Source organism: Balaenoptera ricei, chromosome 2 (assembly GCF_028023285.1).
Source record: "Balaenoptera ricei isolate mBalRic1 chromosome 2, mBalRic1.hap2, whole genome shotgun sequence".
Classification (NCBI taxonomy): domain Eukaryota; kingdom Metazoa; phylum Chordata; class Mammalia; order Artiodactyla; family Balaenopteridae; genus Balaenoptera; species Balaenoptera ricei.
In genome coordinates, this window is record NC_082640.1 from 10,239,011 (window position 1) to 10,250,477 (window position 11,467).

Below are 11,467 nucleotides of genomic sequence, written 5' to 3' on the forward strand. Positions count from 1 at the left end.
GAGCATCCAACCAAAAGGACGGACAGTAAGTCAATCTGTGAATCAGCTGCAACATATTTTGACAGCATATGCTCCTAATTGTACAGCATCTGTGTGAGGAAAAAGAGATAACAAAGATCTAGTCCTTGCTCTTTGGTCATTTTGATCCGTATAAGCACAAAATACAGAAAATAAAGAACAGCAGAAAAGAATATGTAATAAGTGCTAAGTGCTAAGTCAAGATAATTTTTTCTCAGCATAAAATTCAGATCATTATAAAAAAAGAAAATAAAAATGACTCCTAGTTAACCCAATTCAAATACAACTATAGGCAACATTTTGATGAATTTCCTTCTAGTCTTTTTTCTATTCATATATAACAATATAATTGGACTCATACCATATAGTTCTATATCCTGCTTTATTTCACTTAACGGTGTATTTTGAACACATTCTAGACTAGGATTTTTCAAACTGAACCCTACTGGATTCTGTTTTGAAAAAGCACACCAGGAGTTCATATTAATGATGTGATATTATTGCAATAGACAGCACACTGATGTATCAATTTTTTCTTATTTTATCTTTCTAAGTTGTTACACTTATTATAAACTGTAAGGTTAAAGCTATATAAGAACATGTGCTTCTAAGAGCCAGCAAGACACATACCAGAAAAAAGAGAAAAATCAAGTGCTGTCACCTCTTGAATAAAAATTACATCTGTTTACCTGGATCGGGTCAAAGATAAAATAGAAAGAAATGTCATTGTTTTCTCCACCACCTCCATGCCCTCAGGGTCCGGATAATTACCATTTGTACTACTAATGTAAATTTTATTATCGTTTCAGACCACCATTTTAAATGGATCAGCGTTACCAGAAGTAAACTCTTGCACCAAAATTTTTTTGATACAAAGGTTCTTTCACATCCATAAGCCCTTCAGAAATGGGATTCAACACAGTTTCTCCCATATTATTTAAGTTTGTCAATATCAGAAAAGTTACATGATATAAGACTCAAAAGAAAAAAAAAACAAACTAAAGTTCCAGAATTGTATTCATGTTTTTAAGGAAGTCTCCAAAAGGGAGGGGAGGGGCTTAACAAAAAGGAACTAAGGAGTTACACTACACAGTTTATACACATTATACATAAAACAAGTAGTAAACTGTTTGACATTGAATTCACACCACTGTACAGAGTACTTCAAAAGGAAAAAAAAACGCAGATATCAAGGTTTTCTTGGATCTAGATCATACTTAATTCATAGCCCTGAACAAAATACTCTGGAAGACTAGGTGTGTTGGTAAATGATATTGCTTGAAAGTTCATTTCAAATAGTAACATGTGGCTGACTGCTGTGTCTGCTCAATGGCCCTTCTCCCCCCTGTGGCTTTTGTGCCATGAGAGCCTGTCCACCATGGGCTGCCCACCAGACCCTCCCCTGCAGAGCCTTCCTTGCAGCTACGAGTGGTGTGACAGGTTCAGACCAGTGTGACCTAAGGGGAAGGATTTTCTTCTCTAATAGTGGGAGGCCCTGCCACTCTTCCTGCCTTGGCTGCTGTCCTGTGAAAGGTGATGATTCAGCAGTGGGAGGCCCCACGCCACCCAAGGGGAAGCCAAGAGACCAGGGCAGACCTGCAGGCCTAACACCACTGTCCCAGAGTGAACCAATGATGGAAATCCCTGCTTCTAGGTGTATTGATATGTGAGATTAGCTGTGTCCTTCTTGGCTCTGCCAGTTTTACTTAGGCAGTCTTTATTCATCTGAAAGTTCCCAAACTCATGCACAATGCATCCTATCTCATAAGAGTTTCAGCATCTGGCCAATATTTCAGTGTGAATGAGGGAAAAAAAATCAGTGATTGATTTTTAAAACATATTTTACAATAATTATCAAATTAAATGACAGTGCAGCTGCCATTTTCCAAAATGGCAGCTGCATGTCAAGTGGGAATCTGATTCCTGGCTAGTGGCACCTGTTTGCCTCAGTCACCTCCATCCATTTACAACTTAGCCTCATTACAGCAGACACAGCAAGGAGTACTTCCTCCTGACAAAGTCCTTTTCCTGTTGGTGGAGACAATGGAAGCTCTTTAATGGAGTTTATTATTATTATGGAAGGATATAAAAGTAATCTCACCCATTTTACTTCTAACAGAGATTGAAGCAAGACCGGTTAACCTCTACCTTTCCATCCGTCTATGGTTGGGCGACTCAAGACATAATCCTTTGAAAGACAGATTCTAAAATAGCAAGAAACCCCAATATTACTAGATAGAGTTTAATATTCTCTAATAATATAGACTTGGATCGTTTCCCTGAAAGACGCTTTTATATAATGCCTGAGACATTTTATTAGTTACTAAAGAGTTCTCTGTTTAACCTCCGGAACATATCATTTTTTTGGTATATGTTAGGCACACTCTTGGATCAAGAGTTTTAGGTTGGACTTTTAAATTAAAATCCACTGAAACATAATTTTGCCAAAGTTTCTTAAATTCACGACTTACAATATATTGATAGTCTCCTGTCTCACCAGGTAGCTGATGTTTTGTAAAATCCCCTCCTCTGAGTTAGATTCATGCCTTCAACTTGTTTGGGCTAGTCAGTAACCAGACATCTTTTCAGAAATCCCTCTAGAAAGTTTCCTACAATATTTATGTCACTGCTAAAGCTATTTCCCCTCCCTTAAAAAACAGCTGCTTTATATACAAAAGAAAAATCATTATTTGGCCAGAATGTTGATAAATGATTCTAGTTTCTTTTCGCTGACCCATCATTGCCTTTTATACACTAATTGGCTTCCTAAGCCTCTTCTGCTCTCAAAGATTGCCAAGTAGCCATTTAATTTAATAGTAAAATTTAAATGCGATTCTTCTATTCTCTCAATTAAAAGTAAATGTTTAATGATTTTATGTAAATGGTTTTAATCTCACCCCCAATAGCTTATAACATGATTTTTGAAAGCTCTGAACTTTTTGTCTGCTTTTCTCCTGCAAGCTTAATATATTTCCCCCAAATTTCCACATTCCACATCATCAAAGCTTTCATCTTCTCTCAAAAGAATAAAGAAAAAAAATTTAAATGCCAATTAAAAGCCAAAATCAACTATTTTCAGCCTCAATTTTCAAATGTCAGTTGGTTTTTACCCAATTCTAGTAAATTTATATAGTGTAATTCTAAACTCCACTATTTGACACTTCCTGCTGAAGAAAATCAAAAGAAACTTTTCACCCTCTATGTTGCTTTTGGAACCAAGCCCCTCCTATCTGTGGTCACCGTGAGGCAGAGCCCAGGCTGGTTCTTAATATGGGGGATTTGCCTTCCCTGCTGTGCTTAGAATCTTATCTCCAGGTATGACCTGCTGTTTCTCTGCAGTTGAATGTTCTGGAGGATGGCCATCTATGAACAGGGTACCAACAGAAGAGAGGTGACTTTCTACATTCAACAAACCATAGAGGGAATTCTGATTAGGAGGAGAAGAGAAAGAAATCCATAAAAAGACCAACTAACAGCTGAGTCTTTGCGTTTTTGAAAACTCGAGATCATTTTCTGCTGAATCACTGAATCAGCTAATATTTCTGAAGCCTTAGAATTTCTGATTCCTACGGAGTTTAGTTTTTCTAAAACAAAAATGGGAAGTGTTTTGTTTTGTTTTGTTTTAGTATAAAGAGGTTCTAACTAGACTTCAATTTAAAAGAAAAGAGAGAAAGACAGTGGGGTATAACCACTGCCTGCTGGATATGCCTAGAATTCTTGGTGAAAATACAGAACTTGCCAAAAATCAGGGGTGGGGTTGGGGTGTGGGGGAGATTCTGCCTTTCTATTTAGAATACGGTTGCTAAACTAAGCCAGAGGCAACAGTAGGAGGAAGACACAGGTTTCTGCCACGCTGTATCTGCATAGCAGCGACTATACTATACAGATGCTGCTAGTTATTTTTGTTTCATGACGAGTTGTTTGTAAACAGATAACCACCAACTACCACCACCACCGTCCCGCACACCCCCAAAAATATGACCAGGCCTCAAACGTGCCTTTAGTTCTGCTTCTCCTTCGTCCCCACATCCTCAATAACTTTAGTTTTCTAGCTGTACTCGTTCCTGCTATGAAACCTGACAAATAGCAAAAATCTGGAAAGAGAAAGAGAGAAAGAGGAGAAAAACTAAGGAGAGGTAGGAACGAGAGGGAGAAGGGAGGGGGAAGAGGAAAAGAAAGAGAGAGAGAGAGAGACGTCTGTTGCCACCCTCCTGGCTAACTGAAATGCTTGTTCCCGAGATTACAGTAATTACAGCCCCAGCGTGAGTTCCATACAAGCGCTAAATGAAACAGCACATCAATTAAAAAATAAACACTCCATTCTAGGAGAAAGACAACCCCCTGGGACGTCCTAACAAGCGTAAATGAACCTGCCAGGCCGCCCGCCCCTCGGGCCCCTCCCCGTCTAAGGTGGCTGCGAGCTGGCGGGGGCCGCGCTCGCTGGCCGCGGTCCCCAGACGCTCGGCCCCGGGCGCACCGCGGAGACGTGTCCGCGCGTCCGCGCCAGGTCCCGGCGCCGCCTCCCACGGCGGAGGAGGAGGCTCGGGCAAAAACATGTCAACTTTGGAGAGATGTATATATGTTCCAAAAGCACGAGGTGAAGACGGAGAATCCAGCCGCAGAGTCTCCAGTCTGGCCTATTTACAAGTTTTTCTTTCTCCCTTTCTCTTTTTCTTTCTTTCTTCTTCTTCACTGTGTCCGGGTGCTTTATAGATATTTTACCTCACCTAATTAGCTGAACCCCCTTTGAGATCTGTACTGTGACCCCATTCTCCAGGTAAGCAAACTGGGGCTCCCCTACGTCCCTCAGCGGAGGCGGGAGGAGACCCCCCCCCGGGCCCGCCCCCGGGCCCGCGCCGCTCGCGCGCCCGCTGGGTTCCCGGGCACCTCCTCCAGGGCTGCCCCCGGTCCAGCCCCACCAGGCAGAATGAACTGCAGTCGTTCCACTCCTCCCGCATTGCCAAGCCTCCAAGACCATCGTTCTGAGAACCCCAAGAAGGGCACCCCTTCCCGGGCCCCCGCAACGTCCCCGCGCCCTCGCCGGCTCGCGGAGGGGCGAGCGGTCCCCTCGCCAGCAGGTCGCCCACGTTTGGGAGCGTAGGAAACGGGGGCTTGACTAGTTCGAAACGGGCCTCCGAAAGCGCTCACTGCATAAAGCCTTGTCCCCAGTCCCCAAGCGCAGGCTCGGGGAAATGGAACCCCGACCTCAGCCCCACTGAGCGCCGTGGGGACGGTCGTGGCAAAGCCTCAGTCTCTGCGGTCAATCCCAAGGTTATCCAAACTCCGGCCGCAGACAGCGCTCACGGCCGCGCGGACAGCCGGGCCCGCCCCAGGAAGGCTGGGCCTGGGGAGCGCGCAGACTCCGCCCCCCGCCCGGGATTGGCGCGCCGGCCGCGGGCGGAGACCGAGTCCGCGCCGTATAAATATTCATGAGCCGGCCGGGGCGCAGCGGGGTCGGAGCGGGAAGTTGGCGAGGGGCTCTGCTCCCGCCGAGGAGGAGGCGGCGGCGGGGCGCTGGCGCGCCGCTCAGGTGTCCGCTCCGCCTTCCGGCCTGAATTTAGCTCCGTGAGTCCAGCGAGAAGGGGACCGCCGACACCTCGCCCTACTGCCGGCCGGAGCGCGACGCGGACTTCCACCGGAGGCGGGGCCCGTCATCCCGGCGGCGGACCGACGGACCGACGCCGGGGACAGAGGGCGGTGGCCTCGGTGGAGGCGGGCCCCGAACCCCGGCGGCAGCCGCGCGGCCTTAGGGGCGAGCATGAGCCCCGGGACGCCGAAAGGGGGCCGCAGGGGCTGAACCGGGCGCGGAGCGGCCTGGCCCAGCCATCTTGACTGCGCACAGCGGCCCGCCCGAGAGGAAACTTGCTGCGCCGCCGCCCTAGGTGCCCGGCAAAGTCACCGGCGCGCGCGGAGAAAGCGAGCGAGAGAGGGACGATGAGCCGGGGGCCGGCCACTCTGCCCTGCGAGGGCTGAGCCCGGCCGGAGTGAGCGGGGCAGACCCGGGGACCGGGGTGCCCTCCGGCAGCCACCCTCGTCTCCCGCAGCGCCGTGAGGACGCGTCCCGCGAAGGGACCAGGCTATCGGCAGACCCCCCTCCCGTGAGAGGCAGGAGAGAGCCTGGCAGGGCGCCCTCTCTCCCCTCCTCCGGCGCTCTTGCAGGATCTCCCAGCGCCCCTCCGCGCGCCGCCCGGAGGGCGAAGGCGCGTGGCCGAGGCGCGCAGCATGGAGTGGGGTTACCTGTTGGAAGTGACCTCGTTGCTGGCCGCCCTGGCGCTACTGCAGCGCTCCAGCGGCGCTGCGGCCGCCTCGGCCAAGGAGCTGGCGTGCCAGGAGATCACCGTGCCGCTATGCAAGGGCATCGGCTACAACTACACCTATATGCCCAACCAGTTCAACCACGACACGCAGGACGAGGCGGGCCTGGAGGTGCACCAATTTTGGCCGCTGGTGGAGATCCAGTGCTCGCCCGACCTCAAGTTCTTCCTGTGCAGCATGTACACGCCCATCTGCCTGGAGGACTACAAGAAGCCCCTGCCTCCCTGCCGCTCGGTATGCGAGCGCGCCAAGGCCGGCTGCGCGCCCCTCATGCGCCAGTACGGCTTCGCCTGGCCCGACCGCATGCGCTGCGACAGGCTGCCCGAGCAGGGCAACCCTGACACGCTGTGCATGGACTACAACCGCACCGACCTCACCACGGCCGCGCCCAGCCCGCCGCGGCGCCCGCCGCCGCCGCCGCCGCCCGGCGAGCAGCCGCCCTCCGGCAGCGGCCACGGCCGCCCGCCCGGGGCCCGGCCCCCGTCCCGCGGCAGGGGCGGCGGCGGGGACGCGGCTGCGCCCCCCGCGCGCGGCGGCGGCGGCAGTGGCGGCGGAGGCGGGAAGGCGCGGCCCCCTGGCGGCGGCGCGGCGCCCTGCGAGCCGGGCTGCCAGTGCCGCGCGCCCATGGTGAGCGTGTCCAGCGAGCGGCACCCTCTCTATAATCGCGTCAAGACGGGCCAGATCGCCAACTGCGCGCTGCCCTGCCACAACCCGTTCTTCAGCCAGGACGAGCGCGCCTTCACCGTCTTCTGGATAGGTCTGTGGTCGGTGCTCTGCTTCGTGTCCACCTTCGCTACCGTCTCCACCTTCCTCATTGACATGGAGCGCTTCAAGTACCCCGAGCGGCCCATCATTTTCCTCTCGGCCTGCTACCTCTTCGTGTCCGTTGGCTACCTGGTGCGCCTGGTGGCGGGCCACGAGAAGGTGGCGTGTAGCGGCGGCGCCGGGGCCGCAGGCGGGGCGGGGGGCGCCGGGGGCGCGGCGGCGGGCGCGGGGGCGGCGGGCGCGGGCGCGGGCGGCCCGGGCGGGCGCGGCGAGTACGAGGAGCTGGGTGCCGTGGAGCAGCACGTGCGCTACGAGACCACGGGCCCGGCGCTGTGCACCGTGGTCTTTCTGCTCGTCTACTTCTTCGGCATGGCCAGCTCCATCTGGTGGGTGATCCTGTCGCTCACGTGGTTCCTGGCGGCGGGCATGAAATGGGGCAATGAGGCCATCGCCGGCTACTCGCAGTACTTCCACCTGGCCGCGTGGCTCGTGCCCAGCGTCAAGTCTATCGCCGTGCTGGCGCTCAGCTCGGTGGACGGCGACCCGGTGGCGGGCATCTGCTACGTGGGCAACCAGAGCCTGGACAACCTGCGCGGCTTCGTGCTGGCGCCGCTGGTCATCTACCTCTTCATCGGCACCATGTTCCTGCTGGCCGGCTTCGTGTCGCTCTTCCGCATCCGCTCGGTCATCAAGCAGCAGGGCGGCCCCACCAAGACACACAAGCTGGAGAAGCTCATGATCCGCCTGGGCCTCTTCACCGTGCTCTACACCGTGCCCGCCGCCGTCGTAGTCGCCTGTCTTTTCTACGAGCAGCACAACCGCCCGCGCTGGGAGGCCACGCACAACTGCCCGTGCCTGCGGGACCTGCAGCCGGACCAGGCGCGCCGGCCCGACTACGCCGTCTTCATGCTCAAGTACTTCATGTGCCTGGTGGTGGGCATCACGTCGGGCGTGTGGGTCTGGTCCGGCAAGACGCTCGAGTCGTGGCGCGCGCTGTGCACCCGCTGCTGCTGGGCCAGCAAGGGCGCTGGCGCGGCGGGCGCGGGCGCGGCGGGGGGCGGCCCGGGGGGCGGGGGCCCGGGGGCCGGCGGGGGCGGGGGGCCGGGCGGCGGGGCGGGCTCCCTGTACAGCGACGTCAGCACCGGCTTGACGTGGCGGTCTGGCACGGCCAGCTCCGTGTCTTATCCAAAGCAGATGCCATTGTCCCAGGTCTGAGCGGAGGGGAGGGGGCGCCCGGGAGGGCTGGGGAGGGGGCGAGGAGACCGAGTGTTGCCGGGGGGGGGGGGGGGGGACACTCGGAGGCAGAGGGTCCCCCCCTTCACCGTGTTGATTGCTATTAGCATGATAATGAACTCTTAATGGTATCCATTAGCTGGGACTCGCTTAGAACAAAGTACCTGGCATTGAAGGCTCCCAGACCCAGCCCCCGTTCCTCCACCAACGGGCGAGGAATTCCTCCCGCCAGGCGTTAATTTGTCTTGGCAGAGGAGCGTGAGCTCTGCTGCCGCGTTTCCAGGACCCAAGGTTTGGAGCCCTCGCTGGTTGCCATTTGCTGAGCTTGAAGCCAGACCTACAGATTTCACCAGAGGGACCTAGTTTCCACCCTCGACTCTTCCTGCGTAAACCCTCACCCCTAACACGTCCTAGAGGAGGGATGACCGCGACCTAATGGGATTGCACGGTTTGGGTATTCTTAATGACCAGGCAGATGCCTTAAGTAAACAAACAAGAAATGTCTTAATTATACACCCCAAGTAAATACGGGTTTCTTACATTAGAGGATGTATTTATATAATTATTTGTTAAATTGTAAAAATGTGTAAAATATGTACATATCCAAAGATATACAGTCTGTACATTTTCTGTAAAAAGTTTAGAGGCCACCCCTGTAAGAACAAATATAAGTATTCTATTTTGGCAATAAAACGACTTTTGATAAATGATTTAAACATTGCCCTCTCCCCCTGCCTCTCCTAAACTGTTAAACCTTGAAAGTGCTTTTTGCTGAGGGCCCGTTGGAAACACGCACATTTGCTAGTTCCTCATTATGTACACTGCCCTTAGGCATGGAGAAAATGACCTGTTAAACTCTAGTTCCTAAGTTGTTAGCAAAGTTGAAATATCACTATTGAACTGAAATCAAGATTAAGATTTTGCACCTTTCCCGAGAAGGTGGTGTTTTTTGAATGGTAGCTCATTTCTGATCCATGGATAAGGACACTCACCTTAGTGTCTGTAAACGGAACTTTTGCAAGGCACTAATTCCACTCCGCCTTGTTATTTATCTTGTATGATATCCCTAAAGGCTTCAAACTCCACGTTCATTTCTCACGTCTGTGATTCTGAAAGCACCAGCTCTTCCAGGACTGAACACACTGCGGAAGGGTAGGGTAGAGGTTAATGTTTTAAACCATCGATCACACTTTACAGTGTAAGTCACTCGACAATTTGGTGGCAGAGCAGGCGCTCTTTACTGGATAAAACTAACGGGTTAACATCTTAATAACCTTCCAGGCTTGTGTATATCACATGTGCTGCTTTTCCTAGAGAAAAAGCTATTGTTCCTCTGTCAAGACTAAGCTAATTGATTTGAGCAGAGGCTGTTGAATTAGCAGAAGAATGCTTTGGCAATTGTTGAACTTTTTACCTGTCTGCCTAGTGGCTCAGCACACCATTCCTTTAAGAGGAGCCAAATGAATAGGGTTAATCTGTAGGGAACTTGGTCTTTTGAGTTTGAAAAACTTTGATCTTTTCTCCTCTCCAAATGTGCTGTATAGTCTGAAGTTTCTTTCCCTGCGGCCCGGCTCCTCTTGGTGCAGACCAATTGGCCACCGCGGAGCCTTAAAGTTCTTCCATTAAAGGGATGTGGGACTTTTACTTTAAAAAGGAGAGAGAGCGACGGAGAGGAAGACTTGTAACAGTTAGTGAAGACCAGAGGCACAAGTGCGCGCAGCCTTTTAAACAGCTTTCCGCGGCATTGTTAGCCAGCCTGCAGGCAGCTAGGCATGGGTTGAAGCATTATAGAAAAGGGCTCTGAATGCCCTACAGGTGGTCTGCGCACATAATCCCCCAATTTAAAGCGTTTTCCTTTGCTGGACAATTGCATTACAAAACTCCCTTCTTTTTCGCTCCTAATTGAACCAATGAACTATTATAAACTACAAGTTTTTCGTTAAAAAAAAAAAAAAGAAAAAGAAAACCTTCAGTGCCTAAATTCTATTGACTAAATTCTGGCAAGTTTTCTGAGCCGAACCTTTTAAAGCACCGGAAGTAAAAGCTTCTTCAGCAGACATTTCTCTTTTTCAGATATTTTTATTCCTCTTGCTTGTTATTTTCGGACAGATTAGCAATAATTTAAAAGTAATTGGTAAGGTTGTGTGTTCAGACTGAAAAGATAGCCCCAGGTCCCTTATTAACCTGTCAATCAAGATAAGAAATGGGCAGCTACCCTGCTAATGATGGGGGGCATCGCACATTGGGGGCTGGGTGGGGGCTTGTTCGCTGCATCCTCCTAAGAAGTTTGTTCTCTTTACTTCTCCTAATAGGAATATTTAGTGGTTCAAATTTTTTTTTCCTTTAATGAATAGGATGGAAACTACTTCTTTGACTGATCTTTGTCATGTAAGAGGCTTTTAAGGAGGGTTTCTTGGTAGAAACATTTTGCACATCCTTTCCAGAGTCATTCTTGGTGTTAATTGGATTTTTAAAATTAGATATACGGGAAGAACACCTACTTTAGCTATCATGCCGATTCTATTTTTTTCAAGTCAGAACCACTGTAAAATCTTCACCTCCTGGCAGTTTATATTAAAGAATTACTATTTTGTAACTTGGGTACCAGTGAGTGGCCTGCATCTAACCCATGGGGTGACTCTCATGTACTCTGTGTACATAAACCAGCCATAAACTTACACTTTCAGTTGTAAAGTTTTAAAGGCAGTTCCCGCAGTCTTTATCACGTATGTGAGAAGGAGAGACAGTTAAAAGACTAACTAGCCTATTGGTTTCCAAGTTTAGCAGGAGTCTCACTATTGACATATTTTCAACTATGTGACAGTGGGAAATGGTCAACTTTGAAGTTTTTTCCTTTATTAATTCTTCAGTATAGCCTTGTAGAATGCCACATTTGATCACTTTTACAAAATGGCTACAATTCTGAGGACAGCTCTTAGGAGAAAGCTGCACCTGTCATCGCAGAGGCTGATTTTAGAGACTGAGAATTAAAACAGAGCGCTAGTTCCTTGCCTTTAAACCTAAAACGTGAATTGCAAAGTTGCCAGTACCCAAAAGGTATCTATTAATGGGATTAAACACTCCAAATTGGTTTGAGGGGTGGGAAAAGGGAGGAAGAGTATTTGGCCACCTGTGT

General features: G+C 50.5%; 1 protein-coding gene across 1 annotated transcript; it reads left to right on the forward strand.

The window, feature by feature from the left end:
* The first annotated feature begins 5,464 nt into the window (after nucleotides 1-5,464).
* FZD8 (frizzled class receptor 8) lies at nucleotides 5,465-8,318 on the forward strand. Its single transcript, XM_059910723.1, has one exon. The coding sequence runs from the start codon at nucleotides 6,241-6,243 to the stop codon at nucleotides 8,311-8,313; it is 2,073 nt and encodes a 690-aa protein (XP_059766706.1). The 5' UTR covers nucleotides 5,465-6,240; the 3' UTR covers nucleotides 8,314-8,318.
* Nucleotides 8,319-11,467: the final 3,149 nt, after the last annotated feature.